Source organism: Pseudoliparis swirei, chromosome 1, assembly GCF_029220125.1.
Source record: "Pseudoliparis swirei isolate HS2019 ecotype Mariana Trench chromosome 1, NWPU_hadal_v1, whole genome shotgun sequence".
In the NCBI taxonomy this organism is placed as follows: Eukaryota; Metazoa; Chordata; class Actinopteri; order Perciformes; family Liparidae; genus Pseudoliparis; species Pseudoliparis swirei.
This window is the reverse complement of record NC_079388.1, coordinates 10,793,445-10,819,403: the sequence shown is the minus strand read 5'-3', so window position 1 is coordinate 10,819,403 and position 25,959 is coordinate 10,793,445. Positions and strand designations below refer to the sequence as shown.

General features: G+C 43.3%; 1 protein-coding gene and 1 long non-coding RNA gene across 2 annotated transcripts; one reads left to right on the top strand and one right to left on the bottom strand.

Moving 5' to 3' along the window:
• On the bottom strand, positions 1 to 5,873 carry LOC130196920 (uncharacterized). Its single transcript, XR_008832344.1, has 2 exons — positions 5,784 to 5,873; positions 1 to 312 (listed from the first exon to the last, which is right to left on the bottom strand). It is a non-coding gene; the product is annotated as an uncharacterized LOC130196920 (long non-coding RNA).
• Positions 5,874 to 6,962: 1,089 nt separating this feature from the next.
• On the top strand, positions 6,963 to 25,891 carry c1h18orf21 (chromosome 1 C18orf21 homolog). The gene is made up of 5 exons (XM_056421514.1): positions 6,963 to 7,290; positions 12,836 to 12,858; positions 13,162 to 13,367; positions 24,244 to 24,407; positions 24,691 to 25,891. Exons 1-5 carry the CDS (start codon positions 7,196 to 7,198, stop codon positions 24,851 to 24,853), a joined length of 651 nt encoding a protein of 216 aa, XP_056277489.1. The 5' UTR covers positions 6,963 to 7,195; the 3' UTR covers positions 24,854 to 25,891.
• Positions 25,892 to 25,959: the final 68 nt, after the last annotated feature.

Genomic DNA, 25,959 nt, shown 5'->3' with positions numbered 1-25,959 from the left:
TAATGTTTTCTTAAAGTGCTTTATTGATTTTAAACTGTGAGAAAACAAGATATTTAGACCTAGAACTACAGTAGAAATGACAAAATAAGGCACACGCTAGCTGTAAAGTGAAGAGCAGGGTATACAGGTCCATCATTATTGGGATCCATCTGTTCTGGTCCATCAGCGTTCGACAGACCTGAAGAGAGGCTGCTCCACTGGCTGCAACACAAGACACGAGGGGAGATAGGGAAGCTGGACCCATGTCCTGTGTTGCAGCCCCTGGCCCAGCCAACAGGTCACCTTCAGCTCAGGCTGGCGACAGCAGAGATTCTATGAAGAGGAAGACAGGGAGACAAAGAGGAAGGAAATGAAAAGGGGGGGGGGAGAAAGAGGGATAAAGTCAATTACAATAGATTCCTGTGTGAGAGACAGAAGAGGGAGAAAAAGTGACAGAGGATGTCGGGTCTAGAGAATGAGGCGGGGAGGGTGGGAGAATATGAAAAAGGAGGGTAATAGAATGCAGGAAAATATTAATGGAGAGCGAATGAGAACAAGAAAGAGAGCGCCATAAGACACACCTCCACAGACACCACATTCATCACCTGGCCAATAAAAATACCCTTTTTCCTCTTACAAAGCGGGCGTTGGCCTTCACTGCTATCTCACATCCACCTTGGTCGACACCCAAAGAAAATGGCTCCTCCGGTCCAAATTGCCTCACTGGAAAGTTAATAATTAAGAATGCCATGGGCCCACAGGATAAGGTCTGTCTGAAATGCCTTATGGCAGATTTGGAGTTTGTCATTGGGAATAGATGAAATCATTATTATGCTTGTGCTTTGCATATTGAAAATAAATCAGATCTGTGGGGGGTGATTTGGGGCATAAAATCAGGAATGTGTGCAGCAAATGGCTGTCTATGGATCTCATGGAATGTAATCAATTCCCAAACCAACCCCAAGTTATTCTCTCTACTTTATACTCGTCTCTCTTGCCATGTATTGGCATTAAAAGGTCAAAGTTGCGTGTATCCCACACAAAGGTCTGAAAATGTCATGGTTTCACAAATATGTCCTCATATCTGCAGAATGAATATCAACAGACGAAACCACAAAGATAAGCAACCACCCTATGTTCTGGGACATTCAGCCCGGATTTCCAGTGTTGCGCATTCCCGTCATGATTGTTCTCCAATCCCGGGTCGTCTCAGGGACGCTTGCATCAGCCTCACTGATTAAACCAGGCTGCTGCTTTTGTTATACAGTAAGGTTAGGAAGTTACACAAATATCTATCTCTCGCCTCGTTCCTTGTATGAAAATGGGTCCAACCTACATTTGAGACTTTAGGGATATGAACTCAGAGGACACATGAAAGGAGCTGAAGGATGAAACAAAGAAAAAAAAGAGCCGGGGGGGGAACACAATTAAATTAATGTTTTTTTCCTATTTTATTTTTCTTGTAAAAAAATATTTGAATAAAATAAAATAAAAATCACAGTTGTGATTTTTAATAGGTTGAGGGAGAGTAAATTCTTAGGATGCTTTAAAACAATGACAGTCAGATAGAACTGCACAGATATTTTATCAGAAAAAAAGAGAGAGAGCCTGCCCGACACTTGAATCAAGTTCTTGAAGGATGCTGTGAGGAATAGCTGATCTCCTCATTCAAGTATACATGAGGCAATCCTGGCCATTGGCTCCTTTCGTAATCAAAGTTACAGTGCACCTCTCCTTTCAACTCGGACATTTGTGAAAAACAGTGACTAATAAAGGATGACATGCTACTAGAAACTGCTCGAGGCCATTTGGCTGTGGTGAGAAATTGTACATTTAATCGTTTCCTTGAATTGCCTTTCATTACCGCGGCAACAATGGCTTTTGGACAGAACTGAAATTACTTTGCGAGACGAAGATTGCCGCAGACACAGAGTGCAATTAATGGTACTTAGAATTTAAATATTGATGTTGAGTAATAAGTCCCCCTTATTATGCATAATCAGGACAATGATCACACAGAGTTCATCCCTTTAACCGAAATCTTATTCAAAAAGTTCCTCCCCTATTCAAAGCCTCACACAATGAACAACCTAACAATGGTGCATTGTGCCAGCTGTAACAATGGTGTGGTTCCTCTGATCAGTTTGTAATGTTATTTTGCTGGTAGATCCTAAGGAGAGAAACCATGGCGAGGAAAACACACATAGTATGAATCCTACATTTATGAGGAATTTACTTGAGGACACAAAGGAAAATCAGCATACTACATTCACAAATTGTCATAATGCCAAGCTTCTCTATTTCCCCCCGACTTTATGTTTATTACAATGACTATTGTATAAACATTTTCAAACGAGAGTATACAGAGCCAAAGGAAATAATATAGCTGTCAAATTACTCAGGGTAATTACTCATTATCACATAAGGCAAAACAGATTGCCGGGTCCATCTTAAATGTAACAAATCTCTGCACACATTCATTTGCATGTGAGTCCATACGTTGAATGGCTGCCTGTATGCTGGAGCTCTTTGAACTCTGCAGCTTGGCTCTGCAGTCCCTCAGTTGTCTGGGATTTAAGACAGGAAAGAAAAGTCTTGTCTGGCAGCCACTTAGGGCGTGCGGCTCTGTTCCCACTCATTTACTCTTCAAGCAAGGCCGCAAATAAACCAAGGCATCATTTTTCCACACAAGATTGTACTCATATTTTTTAAGCCAGCCATCTGACTGGCAACTTCTAACGACGACAAGATAAACTCTTTGCTATCCGTCAAATACAAATGTACCCAATGTGCAAAGAGGCTGACTTGTCACCTCACCGTGAAAGGTGTGTTCTCATATACAGTGTTTCAATGCCTTTCAGGGCATTTCTTTGAACACCAACCGTCTATCATTTTGTTATGAAAAGCACATAATTCCTCGCTATTCCTCTCCTTGTTATTCTCCAGGGATACACAACCTATCACAAAGACTTTAGCTGGTTCCTCCACTGGGTCCCTTCCCTTGGAGTCTGGTGAAAGAGCCACTGTTCTCTTTGGTTATGGTTGCTCGTATCAACCGGATCCAAACAAACACTGTTTGTAGAACCAACATCTTTGTCCTCCTCAACCTGATTATGCATGGTGTAGCAAAGTAGCTGGTACCAGCAGTTCTGCTTCCCAAGCATGCGTTCACAAATGCTTTAAAGACACACAAACACACATCCTATCATATCCTATCATAGCCTAAAAAAATACTTTAATACTGAGATCTATGAAAAGGAATGCTTGAAGGCACTGTTAAAAAGAACCAGATGAAATATGAATAAGCAGATGACGTCCTTTAGAGTTTTCACAAAGTCCTCCATTAAGAAGTGCATGAAATGTTTTTGTTGAAAATATTGGAAGGAAAAACGAAGTCTGCTGGCCTGCACATGTGCTTCTTCCAGTAAGAGTGGGGTGACTCAGCCTTCTTCATAAATAATCTCCACGGAGGGGCGATTACTTCAAATATTGAATAATAAACCATATTTATATCACACAGTGGCTGATGCCGAATTGAAGCAGAATGGGGAGTCCTTGAAGTAATAATTATATGACTGTGTATTATATTAAGTCCCAAACCTGCACACAGAAAACAAATTGCTTTGAGCAAATGATGCTGTGTGACCTTGGTCTTCTCTTACTCCTGCATCAGACTATTCATCCACACTGTGATTCGAGGAAAAGCTGCATGTGATAAATGCATCATCACCCCCATTAATCACAGCATCACCAATGCTGTGATAAGAAGAAAGACAGGAGCACTAGCGAGTGAAAAGAAGTTGATAAGCTCAGGATTAGCAAGACTGCACTCACAAGATGTTAATGGAATGCAATAAATGCAGGACGCAGCATAACAACTGACTCACTGAATGACCTTATTGCTATTAATTATGAATTCAAGTGGATACTCATTACAGAGAATAGACTATTAAACTCAGCAATGTTCCTCCAGATGTGTGAAGTCAGGGAGCTCTGCAGTGGGATGAACACAGATAACGTCTGCAGACAAATGCAGAACTGGATACACATCAGTATGCAGGAGAAAACTGATTGAAGTGGACCCTCGAGTTGTTATAGCTGCACGACACAGAGGAGTCCTCACAAAGATGTGGAACACATACAAATGATTATAATCATGCACTTAAGCACACACACACACACACACACACACGCACGCACACACGCACACACACACACACACACACACACAGGAATACAGCGCATTGTGCCTTTTCTCCAGAGCTTTCTCAGCACAATTGGAGTTGGTGTTGCGTTTCAGAAGTGACGGCGGCTCGATGGCTGCTGGGAGCGGCTTTTCCCTGCAGATGCTGACAGGACACTTTGGGATGTCTCTGCTCCACCTCTGCACCCATGGGTGAAAGTAGAGTCCGGCTGGCACCAGACCCGTCTCACCGCAGCACAATGGAGACATGGAGTCATACATGAATTTGAGTGGGGCATTAATACAGTATGGGCTGTAGGTTCCATCATCTGTGAGTCAGTGCAGAGCACGGCAAGTTTAGGGTCCCACTGGTGAAAATGATTATAAGAATGAGCACAACTGTGGAGTCTAAAGCAAAGCATCCGTCGGATTTCTAATGTTACTGTGTTGAAATAAATTCCCTCTCGTCTCTAGGCAGCCACATACTAACACTACAATACAGACAGTTAAACGATTGATCTTCACGGACTTCAGAGTTCCTGTGCCCTGCAGGAACAATAGGTTTGTCTATAACTGCACAGATCAGTGGAGAAGTATTCTACAAGTCTTGGAACATGCAACTTCATCATCTCATCACAGCAGCATTCGTGTGTTCTAATTTACTGTGAGTGAATATCAGTGAATAACAAACAGTCCGCCTACCTTTCCATCACTGTCCTGGCCCCTCTTCCTTTCAGCTGCACCAGCAGTAAAAACGGGATGAGGATGTCATCACACACCATCAACCTCCCTCCCTGTCTGTCTGCCTGCCTGTCCGTCTGTCTGCCTGTCTGTCTGTCTGCCTGTCTGCCTCGGAATCACGAGTCAATTTAGCCCTGGTAGTGAAGAAAAATCCGTTTATCCGCGGACTAGGAGGTGCACCGCTCGGCTATTTCAATCATGTGAGGCAGCTGCTGTCTGACAGCGCCTGATAAAGTGAAGATATACCCCCGGAAAAAGTGGGGAGCAATCCCTCACACTTTAGCTTACTCCATCAGTTGATGTGCGCTCTACACTGGCCCAATGATTTAATATCTCTTCAGTGTCTGGTGGCATTCCCTCACCCTCCATAAACGGATACACACACCCCCACCCACCCACCCACACACACACACACACACACACACACACACACACACACACACACACACACACACACACACACACACACACACACACACACACACACACACAGACACAAAGAAAGAAAGAGTTATGACCTGTAAAGAACATAATTTGAGAAGACTATAGCCTCCACATGCACAGACTAAATGGTATATTTAAAAATATGAATTGAATCAAATCATAGAATATAGATAATAATACAAAAATAAACTCACTATTAAAAGATGATTACTGTGCTCTTTGCCTGATTATAATGCAGCGGGCTATATAGCCTTTAGCCCGCATGCCAACGTTCCAAATGGAAGAAAATAGGATGGAAATGATCGCTTGGCAATAGTGAGAAGATATTTACTCAGGTTCACGTGGGAACATGATACATTATTAAGACCTATGATAACCCTACGTTGTCTGCTTTTAGCACATAAAACGTGCAGCATTTGTCATGAGTAAAACCTACCGTTAAGCAGGGTGGATATTTCGGGAAAAGATGTGCGTAAAACGCACCGGTCCGGCGATCACTCCTTGGCACGGGCATAATAGCAGGAGCGGTGTGTATTGTCGCTCGCGCTGAATGAAATCCCTTCTTGTGTGGAACAAAATCTCTCTGGAACTTGTCGTCTCACATCTCTGTTTCATCGGGCGTGTGTCTGACCAGGTTGCTTCACTTGATATTCGTATACCCATCGATGCGCACGACTCCCTCCCACTGCTGCTTAAATATATACAATTTCACATTGTAGCTCTTTTTCATCCAAGCAAAAATCTCTTTTAGACCCGATGCAATCATTTCACTGGATTCTGCAGGAGTTTTGTTGAGCGATATACCCCGAGTCGGATAGCCTATAATATGTGTATTTGGACTCAAGTAAATAGCAGTGCACTGTCGTCTGACATTGGTAATTAAGATCTAAGGAATGATGACATCAAAGGATATCTGTTCAATATAGATTGCGGTAAATTATTTTAGGAATGCAGTCATGCATTAGTGTGTATGGTAAATAGTACATTTAACTGTGTCTGTAAGCCTAACATCACTGTTTGATAAATTATCACATAAAATGACAGACTCAAAATAAATAACGTAACAATTAAATCATAATCTAATGAATGATTTTCATGTTGAGACAGAACAAAAGAGGGAATCGGCGTCTGCTCCAGTCTCCGTTTAAATATCCCATTGATAGTTTGTGTAGGCTACTTTAAATTAAAACCCATGTAAAAATAAAAAATATAAATAATTTCGTCTATTAAAACTGCATAGGCGAAGTTGGTTAGTTTTGAGTTGGCTTACCAGTAACCTGTATTTTGAAGAAGCACTATATAGCCTATACAAATAAATATATATTATATTAAGTCATTAGAAACCAATTGTTTATTAACAAAGTCACGCTTGATAAAGCACGTGAGCAGTAAGAGACGACCAACAGCCGCCTCTGCAGTCTAATCACTTGTCGGGTAAATGTAATGTAAGTCTATTTGTAAGGACTAGACAAAAGGTTAAAGATAATGTCTGTGCGCGTAAACAGCCGTTAGACACGGAGCCATCCCTTCGCTCCGCAGTGTGCCTCTGACTTCCTCATGCTCCCACAATGCACCGCGGCGAGAGCTACGTCAGAATCCTGCGACCCAACGTGGTTTTGCTGGAACCAACAGCCCAGCGATATCTTTATCTAGACTACAATATTTAGACCTATCCAGCATGGCCTGGCTGCTGCCGCTCCAGTAGTGTATGTGTATGTGTGTGTGTGTGTGTTAACGGTCTTTCAACCTCCATTCACACCAGTCAACGTTTTCCAGAATAAGTTTGTTTTCACTCGGTGGAGGTCCAGTGTTCGCCACAAGTCGCCGTCGCACTACCCCTGCTTGAACATGAAGAACGTCTCTGAGGCTAAATCCGACAGCTTCCGGCTAGACGCCTCCCTGCTGTACAAAGACTCGTGTCCGGAGCTCTCTCGGTTCTTCATGTAAGAAACTTTGTTTACTTCACTTTCCCTTCCAGCTCTGACTCCTCGCGCTCCCCTGTATTGTTGTAACAGCCGCGTGTCGCCGCGAGGTGGAGGAGCTCCACCGGAGTTCGCCTCTGACGACAGCTGCTCATCGGCTGAGAGAAACGTCAGAACGGATGTGTCTTCTTCCATTAGTCTGTCAGAGGGATGAGAGTTCGTGCTGCAACGGGAGACTACTTCTCGAGTGACATCCGCCTAAACAAAGCATACTTAATGTAGAAATACTTGCATATTCAATTTGACATAGAAATACAAAATATGCATTTCCTGTTATCATGAACGAATTATAAGCTCGATTTACTGGCGCGTGAACCAATAATAATGAGTTGTTAATAATTAATATAATATAATAACATACCTTTGACAGTGGCAAAAGGCATCTGTCAGTCGCTTAGCACGTGACTTTGGGGGCTGGACTCTGCTGTGTTTGCTCTTAAGATTTAACCACTTCAAAAGTTACTAAAACGGTTGTTTTGGAAATGGCTGTGTTGCTCATCTTAACACGTATACGGCTTGATTGTGTGTCACGCTCATATTTTCACTCCTTTTGTGAATTTGCTCACATGAGATGTGTTACCTCCATCTTGTTGACAGATCATCAGTGACTGGTGTACATTCACAGCTTGTTTTGGCATTGTGTTTGTCCCTACAAGAGATAAACAAACCTACAAGTAATATTTGGCTGTTGCTTACTTTTGTCTTTCATGAGAGCAAAGATATTGTTGTTTATTCAAACAGTGAGTTGTCCTTCTTATTGTGAAGAGTGACTGTTTGTGTGCTTGTACTTTGTGCAGTATATTTGAGCTGTTTAAGCTGATGAGTTAAATTCAACATTGCTGTCATTCAGTCTCACACATTTGCAGAGTGAAAGTCAGGGTTATTTTTACGGATTTGTGTTTGCCTACTCCTACTTTATTACAACGATCTGTTCCCCGGATTACCTGGCTATGATTAGTCGCGGCTATAGAGAACATTTTGACCACTTTTAACCATAACCAGCTGTCCTCCAGGAAAGACATGAGTCTGAATGTTTGGACCACTGGCTGAAAGACCGGCTTGGTTTCATGCCAAGTGCCTGGCAGAAAAGACACGATTTGCAGCCATTACCAAAACTCAAGTGTGATGAACTAATTGAATACTGAATTTGGACTTCAGCCAGAGTGATGGATGGTATGTTAGGAGGGAAATTACTGTTTACATATTTTTAAAAAAAGGTCTTGGCCACAGCTGATCCCTTAATTGAGGGGAATTTTAAATGTTTTTGTCAGCCTCAAATGTGCATTGAGGATGTTTTTAGATGATGAACCACAACGGCCTCTCTGTGTTCCTCTGGGGTTTTCCAGCGTCTTGTCTGTCCCCAGTTCTGGTTTTGGTCATGCGTCACTGGAGTGTTGGTGTGCTGGGTGTCTGCCTGTCTCATACACACTACGACACATATTTGTTGGAGATCGTGTTCCTGCCTTCTGCCACTGTCCTCACCTCCTGTCGGCCGGGTGCTGTCGGACTGAGTGCGTTTGTGGTCGCATCAGGATTTAAATTGTTTGTTTTTTAAATTGTCTCTTGGTTTCAGATGAAATATATCCAAGGCTTTCACAAACGAGTTCAGTCGAATGCTTGTGTGTATTTGTGTGTGTCTCGGAGTGTCTGCTGGACAAAGACAATGTCACAGTGACTCTGCTTTGGAGCAGCCTGGACGGCTCTCGCTTAGCTTTGTTTTCTCTTCATGAAGACCAGCCTATTGTCTATGTATATTCTCCTATTATATATGTGCTTATTATCAATTTAACAAACGTAATTATGTGTTATGTGGAGATAACATTTAATCACAACTTTATTTCATTGAAAAAGGACATAAGTCATTATTATTATTTTATCATTTTAATTATTTTTTTCCTCAACTGCTCGATTAATTTTTGTTGTTGTAAAATGTCAGATTAAAGTGACCTCAGCAGACATGTTCAAATAGCTTGTGTTCTCCTAAAGCCAAGCTCGTGGTTCTGAGGCTGCACATGCTCAGTGATGAGAACATCATGTGTCACGGGTAAACATTTACAATGTATTCCCTCTTAGTTTAGCGTGTCAGTATGCGAGCATGTTAATAATTAGCCCCGAACACACGGGACAACGGACAAAGTCACATTTTGACCTTATTTTGGCGCTGAATTAAATGTTTTTAAGCTTCAGCCTTAAAGGGAAAGTCTTTTGATATTTGTCCAAATCTTTCGCTGCACGTTTCTGTCCCACTTGCCAAAACCTTTTGAGACCTCTCCCCGCTCCCTGTGTCTCTCGTCTTGCGGCCCCTCTCAGCAGGACGTCTCCAGGCTGGGAGGCATCTGCTGGCCTCTTTCTCTGACACATCCAGCTGATTAATGGGAACCCTGCTCGTCCATGTTCGAGAGGGATACAATATCTAGAGTGTTCACTGAATGTCGCTGACCACACCACGAACTGAGCCCGACTGCTGTGTCTACATATTGATGAGGTACGAGCCTCAGTGAAGGTTTCTCAGAATACGCCAGCAGTTGCACTGTCGTCCCTGATGGTAGCAATGAAATGTTCACCGTGCTCTTTGCCAGCACTTCTGTCTTCAATCATATTATTACATCCAAGCCAACACAGCCCCCCCCCCCCCCCCCATATTACCCTCCAAACTTGTTCAATCCTTGAAGGGCCTCTTGAGCAGTTCATGTGGAGGACCCACATCTTCAGTGTTCATGACCACAACTGAGTGTGCACTTAAAAGGAGACGCATGACAAGGATGATAATAGGCTCTGTGCGGTGAAGAGGTCTTTGCGGTGAGCAGTCTCAGAGTTGGCTCATCGGGGGGGCAGCGGGAAGAGAGATTATGGTCCAACAGAATTCCCAAGAATCCAGTTTGGTTACACATGAGTGTTCACAGCATTGTCAGAGAATTGGTTTGTTCAGTCCTCCAGAACGATGAATGTCTGGTTTGATGTGGTGTCCAGTGCACCATCGTGATCATTGGTTATCAGTAATGTTATTGTAAGTAACTGATATCTTTTAAACCTGCTGACTTTCTAAAGCGTTTTGAAGGCTTTTAGGGGAATTGTTCACGGTCTGTAAGTCGCTGTTCGTCCTCGGCAGGGACACGAACCACCACGGCGGCCTCAAACGACTTCTCTTCATTTCCAGTATTTTGTGACAGGACTTTGTATAATCTGACAATGTAATCCTAGCCACTGATGATTGAACAGGGGGGGGGTTGAATCAAGGGACAGTGACTGTGGGATGAGATGGCCGATATGTTGCAAATCTCTCTCCACCCTGCGCTGCAGTCAACGCCATCCAGCAACGTGATGCACCTTCTCGCATACGGGGTGGTGCAAGTGGAGAGTGTCAACAAACTGCCAGCGGGTCATTTCCAGATCTAAAGCCGACCCCACACCCCCTCTTTTCCATAAACAGCCCCGCTGCCGCCTCTCTCTGGACAGTGAATTTCCCCACATTGATTTAAGCCCAGGGCTAATTTTAGTGGGACTTAGCTGAGGCTTAGTGAAAATATTTGCACAAATATCTCATTGTGAGCGTGCCAACGTGTGAGGTGTCATAGCAGCAACAAAGGTAGCCCTGTCGGGGGAGGCGCGTGGCCTCTACATGGTGTGGAATATTGCCCTGTATTGTTTGGGAGAGACTCATTTGATGGCTGGTTGCATGTTTTCCAATACGCATCATAGAAGAGGCTTTCTGTGTCTTGTAATGTGTTTTTTTCATGTATTTTAACAGAGTTGCTAACTGCCAGTTTCTTTCACCAACACAGGGTGTCCGCGGGGCATTAAAAAGTCTTAAAAAGTCTTAAATTGCTTTTCCTAAAAATAAGGCCTTAAAAAGTCTTAAATTGTCTTAAATTCAGATTGGATTGGTCTTAAATTTTAGTCGTCATTACGAATATGAGGCAATCTGTTCCGCCAGGTCGTCAACCGCCTAAAAAGGGGCCTGCGTATTCGGTCCCATCCTACAACGTGAAGCATCGGCTAGTTTAGAAAACATGGCAGGATGCAAGTTCAACAACGGCTTGAAAAGAACGAGTGTTTCTGGTCACGGTCGGTGAAATGCTTCGAAGCTGCGTATGTGTCGGGAGACTTTCCAGCGGTGGAATCTCCGCGAAGGCCGCCAGCAGCGCTCCTGCTCCCCGGCAACAACGTCAACGCTACAACGATGGAGGTCACCGGAGGAAATCCAGCGCCATGCAACAAAGCGCTCATCACCGAAGTCCAACGCTGCAGTGCGTTCTTCATTCTGTTCCACGAGACTCTGGACCAGACCACCACGAGGAGACAGCTGGACTTCATGTGCGCTATTGGTTAAATGACCACGTCCCGTCAGGATCCTATGGAGCTCATGGGCCATGACATCGCCCAGGACCTACTTCAGCATCTCAAAGTAAGTCTAACATAAATATATGTATTAACTAACCTCATGTATATGAGTATGTGTTGCTTTACTCATGTGTCAAGTTAATAACAGCTATGGATAGGCACTACACATTAATTAGACTAATTAAAAATAGTTTTAGAATGGTAGTAGAGTGGTGTTTACCTGTCAATATGTCTACATAGTGTTCACTAGGCTCAAGGGATGGCTCACGTTGCTTAATTTGTAAAAATAGTTTTCATTCATATTGATCCAGTCTGACATTAAAGTGGTGGTGTCATGAAGAGATGTGTTGACTGTTGTTTGGCTAATGTCTGCCTTTTCTTTCTTTTTTCCAGGAGAATGGACCAAATGTCAACTGGAAGTTTTTGTATTCATACAGTTTGAAAAGGATTGTTTTCCTAGTATATTCACAAAAGCTCAGGAGTAGACATGAACCTGTGCACAAACATCCATCACATAGAGACATGAGAACTCACACACACACACACACACACATACATTCTATTATGTAAATGTATTTGCATTTTAAAAGCAGCTGGAAATGTTATTTATGTTATTTTATAGATTTTTTTGTTCAAAAGGAACTATGTTGCACGTATTTTAAAAATATATTTACTTGATTTTATAGACATTTGTTTATGGGACCTAAATGTTCTGAAAATGTATTAATAAATATAATTTACAACAGCAATGACATTTGTTTTATCCTTTTGCATTACACCATACTGTTAATTTTGAACAGACAGTGTGTTTACTTTTAATTAATTAATTTAGATTAATGTATATTTCCTTCGTACGTTAGGTCTTAAATTTTATTTAGACGTGGTCTTAAAAAGTCTTAAAAAGTCTTAAATTTCACTGGTTTATTCCTGTAGACACCCTGCAACAGTTTCAAATAAATACAAATGCGTGTTTAACTACTTTAGCTTTTCTACAGTATTATATAGAACCAACAACGTTATCTATTCAAGAGAGACTGTAATTATTTAAAGAACGACTTCATAGTGACTTTTTTCGAACACGAAACTCAGTTACTGATTAATTTGACTCTGATCTGTTTTAAGTATCCTTTCAAAATGCCTGAACTGGTCTTCTCTTCTCCCCTAGGCAGAGCCCTGCGAAGGCTAATGGTAAGTTAAGAAACCTGCACATCTTTGATGAATCTTACTTTTTAATGACTATTTTGGTTCTTTGTACGTTTCCATCGGTGAGGCCATGGAGTGTCATAGCCACACAGAGCTGCATGCAGTCGTAGGTTGGACCTTGTCGTCACAGACTTGTCGAGGTTGACTTCATGGAACGGCCAGAGTCAGCCAGCTGTCTGTAGCACGCTGCCGTGTTGGACCAAACTCACACAAGTCCATGTCAGCCAAAACCTCATCAATCAGTAGTTTTGCCATTTAGTGTTCAGGATTCTTCTCTCCTCTTCTCAGCACCTGCAGAGCAGAACTCCTCCAGGCTGCTGTGTCCGTCCTGTTATCAGTGGCTGCAGCCTGACAATCACCGGGTCCGGCTGCGGCCCAAGCAGCGGCCATCGGCTCGGGTGCAGAGTGTCCTGCGCAGGAAGGCGAGGGGGAAACGTCTCAGTCTGGTGCAGAGAAACCTGCTGCAACGCTTCCAAAAGTCCTCCTCAGTACTGGTGAGAAGACGACACACCACAACCCCACAGACCTGCTCGTGTATTGCACTGCAGCAAATTGTCATTGCAGAAAAACAGAAAAACAGCCGAGGCATATGCCTGAAATGCGTCCTCAACTTCATTGGCGTTGAGCTAAGGGAAGGGGCAGCCTGCTCGATGCTGATATTAGTGTTTAGCAATATGACCTGCTGGAAAACTGTAATGTCACAGTTCATCATTTACACCAAACATTTGTAGTGGATTGTCTCTATTTTAATTATTACATATTTAGTGGTACAATTACCAAATGTTTCTGTGAGTGATACTATTGTTCTTCTGATGCATCGGCTGTGCTTTACCTGTCATAAAGACATATTTGTTAGTTACCTTCAGCCCCGTCGAATCGTCTTTGAGCTGAACACTTCTTCTGTGGCCAGTGTTGACCTTTGTCTTATTCGATTAGATATTCCTTTCGTAGTCCCACAGTGGGGAAATTGCAGATGCAATTATGGAGGAAAGACACCAAGTATTCACCCAGTAGAACATGTATTGCCTCCAGCCGTTGTTACCATGTAGATTTATGAAGTAACTTGTATTTATTCCACAGCAGGTGCTTAATGGCTCCCTTATGGTTCAGTCTTGCAGTGGTCCCATTAAGCTGAACTTAATGTTGCCAGACAGTGCTTTGCTAACACTCGCCCTGTTCCCTCCCACTGCCCCCTAAACTGTCAGTTGTCCTTTTCGACTGTCCTCCCCACTGATGGCACCAGACAGAATGCAAAGCTTACTTTTACCTTCCCACTCTAATGAAACCGGTGTTGGGGCTTGTGGCATTCTGGTCAGTTTTCCATGGATCAGAGAGCAGCGACGGGAGAGAACCACTGAGAACCACTCTGGTGGTCAGACATCAGCCCTGAGGAAGAGCAGCTCTGGTGGGAAGGCTGCTGCCCCATTTCAATCTGGTCCGGTTGATCTAATATGCCGGCGTTCACCGCGAGGCACTCTGAACCCACTCTTCACTCCGTCTCAGATGACGGAGAGCAAAGAGTCAGACGGAGATGGAGAGAAGGAGCAGCAATAGTATGTAGTCGTGAGAGAAGCGCAGGAGAATAACCCTGGAGAGTAAAACAGAAAAAGTGAATCGAAGCAAGAGGGTGAGAGGCAGATAGAGAAGACGGGAGGACTGGATGAATGACGTGATTGCCTGCAGGAGAAGTCGTCATCTTGGAGGAGGAAGTGGTGGCTGTGTGCTCCTTCCTGTTGACCGGTGAAGGTCAGATCCAGGCTCTGCAGGGCACTCGGCTGGAGAAAGTGACTTTACAGAATCCTTTCAATAATAACAAAATCATGTAACTAAATATTATTACACAAGCACCTGCTAAAAATACCAATATAGCAGCAACACTCTTACCAATAGGCGCACCATTCCACAGCATCTGGAACGGGCTTCTGTGAATCGTGATTCTATTGTGAAGTCTGCTCACATCAGAAATGTTACGGTCCTTGAATTGTTGTTAATTATCATATATAGTTGTGCGGCATCCTTTCACATCATAGACCTTCAGAAGACCCCCCCCCCCCCCCCCCCGAGTCAAACATACATGCACTCTCTACCGTGACGGCGCACCTCTTTTCTCACTTATTTGTCAAAGGGTTTTTGTCCCCGATAGGGAATAGCGATGCTACGTGACTCATCACATGACTTCTAGTAAACCAATACACCCTGAGCATGTCCTTCAAGGTATTTTTACCCTCCGTTTTCAGTGTCACTCGCCCGTCACAGACTGGCAGTTCAAGGGGCAACAGGGAAAGCGCCTTGTGCTCGGCTCAGGGACGCGAGCAAGGCGACGCTCTGAAAATGCAGCGTGGTGGAGTGGGCAGATAAGAGGAGTGGGGACTGCTTTATGCTGATGAACAGAGCACAGCAGCAGCCCTGAGGGCCGGAGTATCATGAGATTAGCATCCACTCGGCTCCTCTTTAGAGGTAGAAGCATAACAGGAAAATCCGATGCAATGGAAGAAGTATTTCTCTAACGTGCCAGTTGTCTTTTTCACAAGGTGCTGCTGTTGATTCTCTGCACAGACTTGAGTGAGATAATGTGCCACAGGGACCACGAAGCCTTCATTTGTTTCCCTTTGTGTTTCCCAAAAGTATTGTTTATTTGTGCGAGTTGAGCGCGATGCACGTGCACACAGTGTTCTGCTCTTCTTGTGGAGAAGGTCTCGGAGAAACGATCAAAACATGCTGTCGTGTGAATGTATTGTTCAGACCGAGGCAGACGTTTTGTTCAGAACAGGGTGTGAGTAACGGCAGACGCAGACGTCCATGTTTGCTTTCTCAGACTTCTCCCCGGCGTCTGAACTCGGTTGAGTCTCCTGACGAGAGGCGTTGTTTACCAGAGCCGCTTATTTACGGCTGTCCTGTTCATCTCGTATGTGGATTATTCTAAGTAGTTTCCCCAGACCAAATTGTATTCATGAAATATTTTCAGTTATACACTACCGTTCAAAAGTTTGGGATCACTTAGAAATGACTTTATTTTTCAAAGAAAAGCACTGTTTTTTTCAATAAAGATAACATTAAATTAATCAGAAATACACACTATACATTGTTAATGTGGTAAATGACTATTCTAGGTGGAAACATCTGGTTTCTAATGAAATATCTCCATAGGTGTATAGAGGCCCATTTCCATCAACTATCACTCCAGTGTTCTAATGGTACATTGTGTTTGCTAATCGCCTTAGAAGACTAATGTCTGATTAGAAAACCCTTGTGCAATTATGTTAGCACAGCTGAAAACAGTTATGCTGGTGATATAAGCTATACAACTGGCCTTCCTTTGAGCTTGAAGTTTGAAGAACAAAATTAATACTTCAAATATTAATCATTATTTCTAACCTTGTCAATGTCTTGACTATATTTTATATTCATTTGATGAATAAAAGTGTGATTTTTCATGGAAGACACGAAATTGTCTGGGTGATCCCAAACTTTTGAACGGTAGTGTATGTGTTGGTTACTAATGAAAACAAAAATTCTACGCAAACTCATGAGCAGTAGATATTCAGTGTTTTTACTCCACGGGGTAAACCCGTCATTTCTCTCCACGTTGCTCTTCCTTTTGATGAATCTTCTGGGTGGATGCCAGCGCACGAAATGCTTTCCTCAGCTCTGTGAAGCTGTGTCTTACAGCTCTTATAAATCAGGCATGTTTATTCATGCTAGGCAGGTTGCATATAGCAATAGAGAAGTTGGATTGTGGCCCCAGCAGAGAAGCAGAGACCCTAAATGGAGCGAAAGGAGAGGGCATTCTCCTCCTCGTCCTCCGGGATGTTCTTCCTCCCTGGGTCTCGACATCTCAGCCGATTTGTTTGTTACAAGAAACAAAGTAATCAAGATTCAAATGGTTTTGCCTGGCAGTTCACCAAAGGAATGAGCATGTTGTTGTTATACAACACCTGTTTTACGCTGAAAACAACACTTGCTTTTAGAATAACGGATGAATTGGCATGAAAACAGAGAACCCAAGTGGTTGAAATGATATTTCCCTTTTCCCAGAAGGGCCATCTCTTTCTGACGTGGTTCCAGCCTCTTGTTGTAATTTATGTCACCACTTCTTCTTGACCTCACTCTTCCCCCCCCCCCCTCAATCCCTCCCCTTCTTTGTCTTCTGTGTTTTACCTCAACTCTTCAAACTGACCGCCCCTTCACGTTATCCTCATCTGTCTTTTCTCCTCCTTCCATTCTTGGCCATGTCTTCACCACATACCTATGCCATGTTTGTCTTTACTGGAGTAATGATGGAGAGATGTCGGAGCATGCGCCTCCTAAGGACTTGACGGGAAACAGGAGACGGAGATGTCTCGATGCCGTTTGCTCGCGGGGAACGGGGAAAGCTTCGCCGCGGGTTTGGACACGTCGAGGTTGGGCAGCGAGTGGCGGGATGACGAGAGGGGGGCGTGTTTGGGAAGAGCGACCAGCAGCGACTCTGCAACACTGGTGGTGGCCGTGAGCGTTATAGATACAAACACATAGACTTGCTCCGACGTGGAAACACTCGTGTACGCCCGTCTCGGTGGAGGAACGTATATGCATTAAAGTACTTTTGGCTAATTAACACGAGGAGCAGCAGTCATAGCAAGTCGATGCCAGCTGGGCTTGTGACTGACATATTCAGAATGCCTGCACATCGGTTTGTTTTCCTCCGACACACACACACACACACACACACACACAATGAACGCTGCGCTAGGATCAGTTTGCTCTGCGCTGTCATGTTGGTAGCCGAGCATGTCACAGGATGAAACCCCATCGAGAACTCGACGCTGCTCGATAACATGTCAACTGTCAATGAGCTCCGCTTCCACACCGCGATTAAAATCCTATTCTGGAACCTGGCAATCCCTTCTGAAGGATCACTCGTGAGTTGGCACGGATGTCATGGTTCAGTTTTGGGATCCTCACTCACCAGCACTGACAGTGTATCGCTCCGACAACCCATTCTGACAGCACGCATCAACATTAATGGCATTCATCGCATATCTGTCATAAAGTCACACAGCTTTTGCAGTTTAATGGCCAAGAGGAGCCCCAAATACAAATGTGGCTCTAAGTTGTGTTTTTTATTCTTAAACGGAAGTACTAAATTACAGCTGGTCCGTCCAGGGGGCAGCAGCCTAACACTGTCTAGATTTACATAATTATTTAGGAGGATTTGTGATTGTTGTCAGACTCATAGAGCGACACGTACGCCGGGTTCTGATTTATACATCTCAATCCTATATTACATTACATTACATTACATGTCATTTAGCCGACGCTTTTATCCAAAGCGACTTACAATAAGTGCATTTCAACCTAGAGTACAAACTAAGAACAACAAGAATACAGGAAGTAACATTTCCTCAACATAGTCGAACTACAAAAGTACCATAAGTAAGTGCTATTTAAGTGCCACTGAAGTGCACATCTGTGTTTTAATCCAGATATTAATAAGAATACATTTATCTTTCTCTTCTTATATTTTAGGTCCACCTTATCATATCACGCAGGTATCTCTAAAGAAAACAGACATTTATCCCTTATGTGTTTTGTACCTTGTGACAATGTCAACGTCTCTTTGGTGTCTCTGCTCGTAATGAACATTGAATATGAATATCTTTTTCAATGGAAACACTGAAATTAGCATTTTGAAGTGCCATACATGCAAATACACAGTCTTTTAAGCAGGGGCAATTTGTAGATTTAAACCAAACCATGACAGCATGCCCTGGAGAAAGCTTCCACGGATAATAAAACAAGGATTTGTTTTCCTAGTTCATCTTGTGAAGTGATTTTTCACACTGATATTACTAATTTATTGCCTTCCAGATGTTCACGCAAGCAACAACCTTTTATATGATGTAGTTAACTGGATAAATCCTACTTGACTGAACAGAAATCCAATCTCTCTGTGCCACCTGCTCATGTGTCCCGCCAAGTTCATCCTCTGCATGTCACAGATTTAGCAAATGCCGAGGTTAGCTGGAGCATGTGATGGTTGGGACTTCATTCCGGGTTATCATGACATGTCACTTTACAGCAGCCATACCATCATTGTTGTTGTGGAGAACGCAGTGTCACTTCATATGGATTCCAGGCAGCAAACTCCGGGTCTGAAAAATGACGGCAATGCGAAAAAGCGTGAAAAGTGCATTCTCTATCCTGGCCAGCAGGGGCGAGTCCTCTGGTTGCAAAAAGGAATCTGATTGTATCGAAGTCAATGAGAAAAGGACCCTCCTTCACACTTGATTTATTACCTCAGTATTGTAAACATGCATTCATGGTCTCGATCGATAGTTTCAAGTCTTCTTCAATACAGCCAGATATTCATTCTGTAAAATATGTTCCATTTTGAGAAGGCAATAAGCAGGGTATGCTTCAGGGCGTGGCTACTTTGTGATTGACAGATTGCTACTATGGCGTTGTCGGCTCTGGGTGTTGTCCGTGTTTGAATCTTCCACATGTAACCCTTTCACAGTGGGGTTTGGGTTTTCACAGCTTTGGTTGCCTATATTTGTATTCAGTGTTCTCTCGTACTTAGCCTCACCCTCTTGTGTCTCTTCTGGTTAAAGAAAAACAAGATATCGACGGCCAAAATAACAAATTGAAGCTCCAAAACGGCGGTCAACGAACCAATGTGTGTCGTCGTGGTTACCACGTCCTCTTTTAACATAGTCTATGATCTTTCTGCTTTTACATGAACGCACACACACACACACCCACACACCCCTTCACTGTGTAAAGGATTGTTTTTGTGCTTCAGTGTGAGCCAGCTGATTATAGTGGGACCATTAGGTCTGACAAGAGCATAAACCATCAAATGTATAAAATAAGTGGATGCACCCATCGTGACGTCACCCATTGGTTTGTGGACTACGGTTTTAAGGCCTTGAGTTTGGCATTTTGGCTCTCGCCATCTTGTTTTTTGGAGCCACAAGTAACCATATTTGGACGAGAGGGTGGAGTTGAGGAGGAGGAGCTTGCAGGCTCGACGGGGTCCAGGTTACATGTAAGTTGAGCAAACACTGAGATACTACGCAATAGGAATCATAATTTAACATGTTGATATCTTTTCCTCCAGCCGTGTGCTCTGGTTTGTCCTGCTGTTGTGATGCAGGATGAACTATGACCTTTAGTACCAGCAGAGATGTGTTCAGACGGCAGCAGCTCTGCCTTCAGCCCGGATGCCTCGTGTCTCGCTGCCTTTAGACCGTGGCACTAACATCGCAGCCCGCCTCGTATCGATCCCCCTGTTGCTCTTCTGCTTTCCATTATATTTTGTTGTATTGATGTTCTCAAATGAATGTCACACACAGTGCACACAGATAGTTGTGCTTTTGGCATTCTGAAAACTGAACGCAATTAGCATTCAACAGTTTCAAACTTGTTCATATTCTTATTCTATTCAAAAATGCTGACTGGGACCGGATTATGTCACTCCCTCTGTTACTCTGCTTTTCGCTCCCCTTTTGAGTGATGTCGCTCTGCCTAGGTCAAATGAATCAACCCAATTTGACCTCTAGCAGCAGACAGAGAATGGCAGGAAGGGAGGTATTTATGGAACGGGCTATTAATAGAAGGAAGAATTGATTTATGTGCATCTGTCTGTGTTTGTGTGTGCGTGTTTCACATGCAATTATTCTCTTAGTTCTCCGAACCAATGTTGCATGTTTGAGTAATCTCAGGCTATAAGCCAGCGTGTGATATGGTGGCAGAAATAAAGCTATGTGAGGGTTTCACACCAAAGACCCGGCAGGTCCAGGATAGCAGAGGCAATGATTGGTGTGTTGATGAGGTTCAGACAAGAGAAGCTCAGCGAGTTGAACTGCATGACGCCAAGCTGCAGCGCCTCAAAGGGTGGTTGTGTTTGGAGTTATCTTTCACTCTGTTTCTCATGCACCAGACGGGTATCCCTGTACACTCATGTAAACTTACAAAGAACGCATATCTCAGTTAAAAGCTGAAAAATGATAAGAAGATAAACCATTGGGATAAACGGCAGCAGGTCATTGCAGTCTGTGTTTAATCCACTCCACACTCCTGCTGGCTAAGACATGTTGGTTTTCCTTGGCAATCATTGGATAGTCCAAGTTCAGGACAATCTACACTGTCTCCTAAATGGCCACGGCCCAGAGCACTTGCAGTATTTGTAACTATTGCGCCATTTATACCCGAAGAACCAATCGGTCTTGTATGTTCCCGTTAAGATTTGATTAAATGAAACTTTAATGACCTACAGGAGGGAATTGGGCAATTGCAGCATGATTTAAGGGGCAGGTGTGGTGGGAAGGTTGCAGCTACCCAAAAAGTGTGAGATATAATTAGCTGCTCATCATTACAACAACACTTACCACTTAGGTTCAGATGGATCGGCACATGTAAACAGGGATGTGGGGCAAATTGGAAGGATGCATGTACTGTGCAGTCTGCATCATCCAATTCAAGCAACAAGTGAGTCATCTGATCATGTCATCAGGTTGAGACTTTTTTTTTTTCACTGACTTTACTGCAGATTGTCTGTTTTTTCTAAAAAAAAATAGCCTGTTGTCTACGAATATTATGTTGTACACTGATTCCTAAATCATACCATTGATCACAATAGGCTTTCAAGGAATGGCTAGTTTCCATTTATTTCAATGCAGCAAGGAATCCTCTTGCAGCGATTTTACAGGTCAACATTTAATATATTCTATGTCTTATTGTTTTGAAATGCTTTTTTTCCTCATCAAGTTGATGAAGCCTGGAACTCAATTGGAGATTTTCTAAATGCAAGTATAAAATTGACTTTCAAATCTTATTTTAACTGTGGATTGTGTAGCAAAGGCTAAAGTGCTGGAACACCCTGGAACCATTTGATTCAGTGTTGGGCTTGAGGAGATATTTACTCTCATACACGTGAACCCAGATCCTCCAGTGGAGCCACTCGACTCTATAGGTCCGTTTCTCTGAAATACCTCAAAACAACCAGAATGTGGTGCCAGTATGACATCCTCTGCCATGTCTTTGCAATATTAAGCTCCATTAGACTCAGCGTGTCCCTGAATGATACGTTTGAACAGCTTTACAATCTCCAGCTAAATTCATCCTTTGTGGATTAAAACCAGCTGCTCCAGCTTTATCTGCATCATCAACATAGCTGCTTGGAGTTGTTCCCACTTATTTTTTTATACGACGATTATAATCACAAATAGTTTCGCAAAGTTTTAAGAGTGTGCTAGTTCTTTCAAGTTTATGAGAGATAATGAGTTTGATGAGAAAGCTTTTACTGGTGAGTGTTCCCTTCAGTGCGATACATCATCTGCTGAAATAGAGGTTTGCCTATTTGGGAGTCACAGAGATTTTCTGCCACTTAAATGATCCCACTAAATCAGGAACCATACAGAAACCTAAACAACCCTTTCCAGAGAGAAGCTGCTTTGATATGTAGGCGGGGAAACTTTGGAAATGACTGAGCAAAAAGTTTGTTTGAGGTCGGTGCCATTCTTTTGCGGCAGTGTAACGGGCAGTCTGATCTTTTGGAGAGGCGGCGTTGAAAATCAAATCTGCACACTGGCCTGTGTTTGTGGTGGATTCTCTTTCCAGCTACAACTTTACAATATGAGGAACATACCTCAAGTAATATCACCAGCAAACATCTCATGATTATCACAATGAGTTTCTTACAGCTTTTAATTCAATCTTTTGTTTGTGTGCTGCATTGTGAATAAATAATATATAATGTATCATTCCTCTTGGTCCCATTGATTTCTGAAAACAGAAAAAATATGATATAATCTTTAAAAAAAAGTCAAATCTTTCTGGATTCCAACAATATCTATCCACCGCACTGCCTGTGTTTGGAGATGAGTGACGGTCGGACTCTTCCTCCCATGTGGGTGAATCGGTTTGGGCAGACGGCAGCAGAGCGCTGACTGTCCCACGGAGTCGTGGACCCCTTTGGTCGCTCCTCCTTTCAGCCACACCCCTCTGCAAAGATGGGTGTGTCTGTTGCTGGGCTTGGTCTGTATAAAGCTGGACATGCAGGCGGATCCAGTAAACGCTTCATACCACGGAGAAAGAAAGAGGATCCCGACGCTCCGACGCCAACAGACACCTGTCCCAATCTGAAATGGCTGCCTTCGTGTCGGTGAGTTTTCCACCTCATCGTCATTCTGGACTCACCGGCTCGGCTCCGACTCGCTGACCTCTGCAGCTTCAACAGTGTGCCACTTTTAATGAATGAGATTGTTACTGAAGATTGTGAGGGCTGTAGAACTCCTCTTCAAATGACACGAGTCAGCGTTACACGTTATGCTGCACTTTCTCCAGTCACAAGATGTTTGTACTGTGGAGTTGGTTTCATCTTCAGTTGCCAGATGGCTTGTTTTGCACTTGCACTCATCTCTGAGATGATTGTTGATCGTCTCCAAATTATTATCATCCCTTGAACTCATAGCGGCGTCTTAGTTGTGAATACTGGACAGCAATTGAATATCACCTTGGTTCAAATGTTATAGATGAAAAGAATGTTTGGGGTCGCACCGTAATGTCTGTCGTTAAGCTTAGTTTATCCCAGTCATCGTCTACTCACACGCACAACACCTTTTTATTGGGACGCAAGACCGTGGTGTGGCAGGAGTCCGGGATGCTTTTTGTTGTCTTGAATCGTGAGGATCTCATGAAGCGGCAGCTGCGCCTGGTGACTCTCGTGAGTGTCTGTGTTCGTTGCCTAATATAGGGTCTTGTATAATCTGGGTCAGGAAGTTGCTTAGAATTCATCATGCAAGGCGCAGTGAAGTGTGAACTCGACTGACAAAAGTTATCGTTGCTATTTATTGCTACGGTTCATAGAGATTAACTGAAAAAGTTGTGTGACGACTCTTATAGCACCCGTACCCTGAGTGAGGGGGAACTGCATGGCAACAGCCCCACCTTGCCCTCTCATAGGCTCAGTCAATGTTTTGAAGAGGATGTTTAGAAGGGCCAATGGGACGAGCCTCTGCTGTTGAGTACCTCTTCGCCTCTCATGAATGTGCTTCCTCAGCTCCATTGTGAACTATTCCTCAGCTGCAGATGTCTGATATCTGTGGTGTCACACGAGGCATCTGAGCCCTTCTCATTACCGCCCCCGGCCACTAGTCCTGCTCTGTGTCCCTGGAGGCGATCAATCCAGACCGAGTCCCAACTAACTCCTGTGTGGCCCGGAGAAAGTCGGACGGCTTTAAAGAACCTTTCAGAAAACTGTCGCTGAAAATGTGTCACTGAATTCCACCACGGGGAGACCTTGTATGCCTTCACCCCAACGCTGTGGAATACAGATGCGAGGCCATCCAATGTTAATGAATAATGTGGTCCTTTCTCTCCTCATCCCAGTTGGCCACCTGCCACACTTGCAGCAAGACGACCAGACACAAAGGAATGAACCGGGAGTTCATGGCGACCCACAGCACGCCAGGGAGCGCTGCCAAACACAAGACCCCTCAGTCAACCCACAGAGCCAACATGGCGTCCCCCAAGACTCCTGCTCATACTCCTAGGTACGTTATTTTAAGGTGCCTGGGATTAATATCCCCTGAGCTCAAATTCAACCTCTGTCAACTAAAGTCGGTAGGTGTCTCAGACATGCGAGAGGATGATGTGCCCGGCCTGTTAGCGTTCGAATGATTACGTTTCATCAAGAGAACGGCAGCTCGCTGTACGTGTCGGTATCCGCGCTGGCCAGATCATATACTTGACCACAGCACACATTTCCTGACGGCTAACTTTTCTTCCCTCGCCCTTTGTTTTGTTTCTCTCTCCTCCCTTCCCAACTCTCTCCAGGTCCTCCACCTCCTCCAACACTTCAGGGTCAGGATCTTCCTCCAAGACTCCCTCTAAACCTAAAAATTGGGTCGTCCAGCGTCTCAGCAAGATATTAATGCGAGAAGACAACCAGGCCAGCAAGAAGAAGGGGGGCTTGAAAGATTTTCTTTCCTCACTTTGAGTATCCTCTTTGTCTTTATGTAAACTCTTAAGAACAAGGGGTTGGACCAACATTTGTAACCTGGTAACACCCACAACTAAAAGGGAACTTTGGTTCCCGAGCCGGTGTGGGAAGAGTTACAGCTTGCTCACCAACACAGCTATTGCTGGGCTGTTTGGAATGGCACTCCTGGTATCCTGAATGCAACAACTGGGAGCACTGGGAGGCTATTTCAGTTATTAATCAGGGTTACTGCATCTTCTGCTGAGCCGGTTGGAGGAAACCGCTCCTTTGCCTAATGTAGCACATGCCTCTTGTAATCTCCTCAACTCGAGACGTTATATTAAGTGGAAGGTTTGAGGAATTATTCAGTATTTATCAAATGGCTCAAACATCACAGCAAACCCACCTGTGTTCTGCGGTGGTATTGTGGCATGACACGCTGGTTTACATGCCAATATCCTTCTCCACTTTTTTCTTTAAAGTTACAAGTATACATGTATATGATACTGATATATACAACTTAAGTGGATTCATCTTACTTTACTTTTGAATTGATTTACTTTATTTGTTGTCTCTTTTTGATTAGGAGATGTCTGTAAATTAATTTGGTATTGTGACTAAACATGACCAGATTGAAAAATGTATATATTTTGTTGCATTTTTGTACGTGCATGCAAATGGTTTTGAAAATGTGCATAGTCATCAGTGAAGATATATGTAATTATTATCTTAAATGAGACTCACCAGTTGCTGTTTACATTGAATAGATACATTTGCCTAAAACCTGTACAAAAAATACTTAGACATTCAATATTGTCACGGTTGTACTTTTTTTTTTTTAAGACTATATTTTCTTTGGCAATGTGTTTTGTAAAGGTTAAGATCCTTTTATTTTTGTTAAAAGCAGGTTTTTTGAATATATTTACTGTGTTTTATACTTCCTGAACACCTGGCTGTTTTCAATAGCTGTTCAGTATGTTTAATCCAGAAATACCTCACGATTGTATTCCTCCAACACCGTGATAATCTGAAATAAAACCTTTTCAGTCTGCAAAACTGCTTTTTATTGTTAAATCTCTGAAATGAGTGCTTGAAAATGTCTTTAACTTGCAGATTTGATGTCC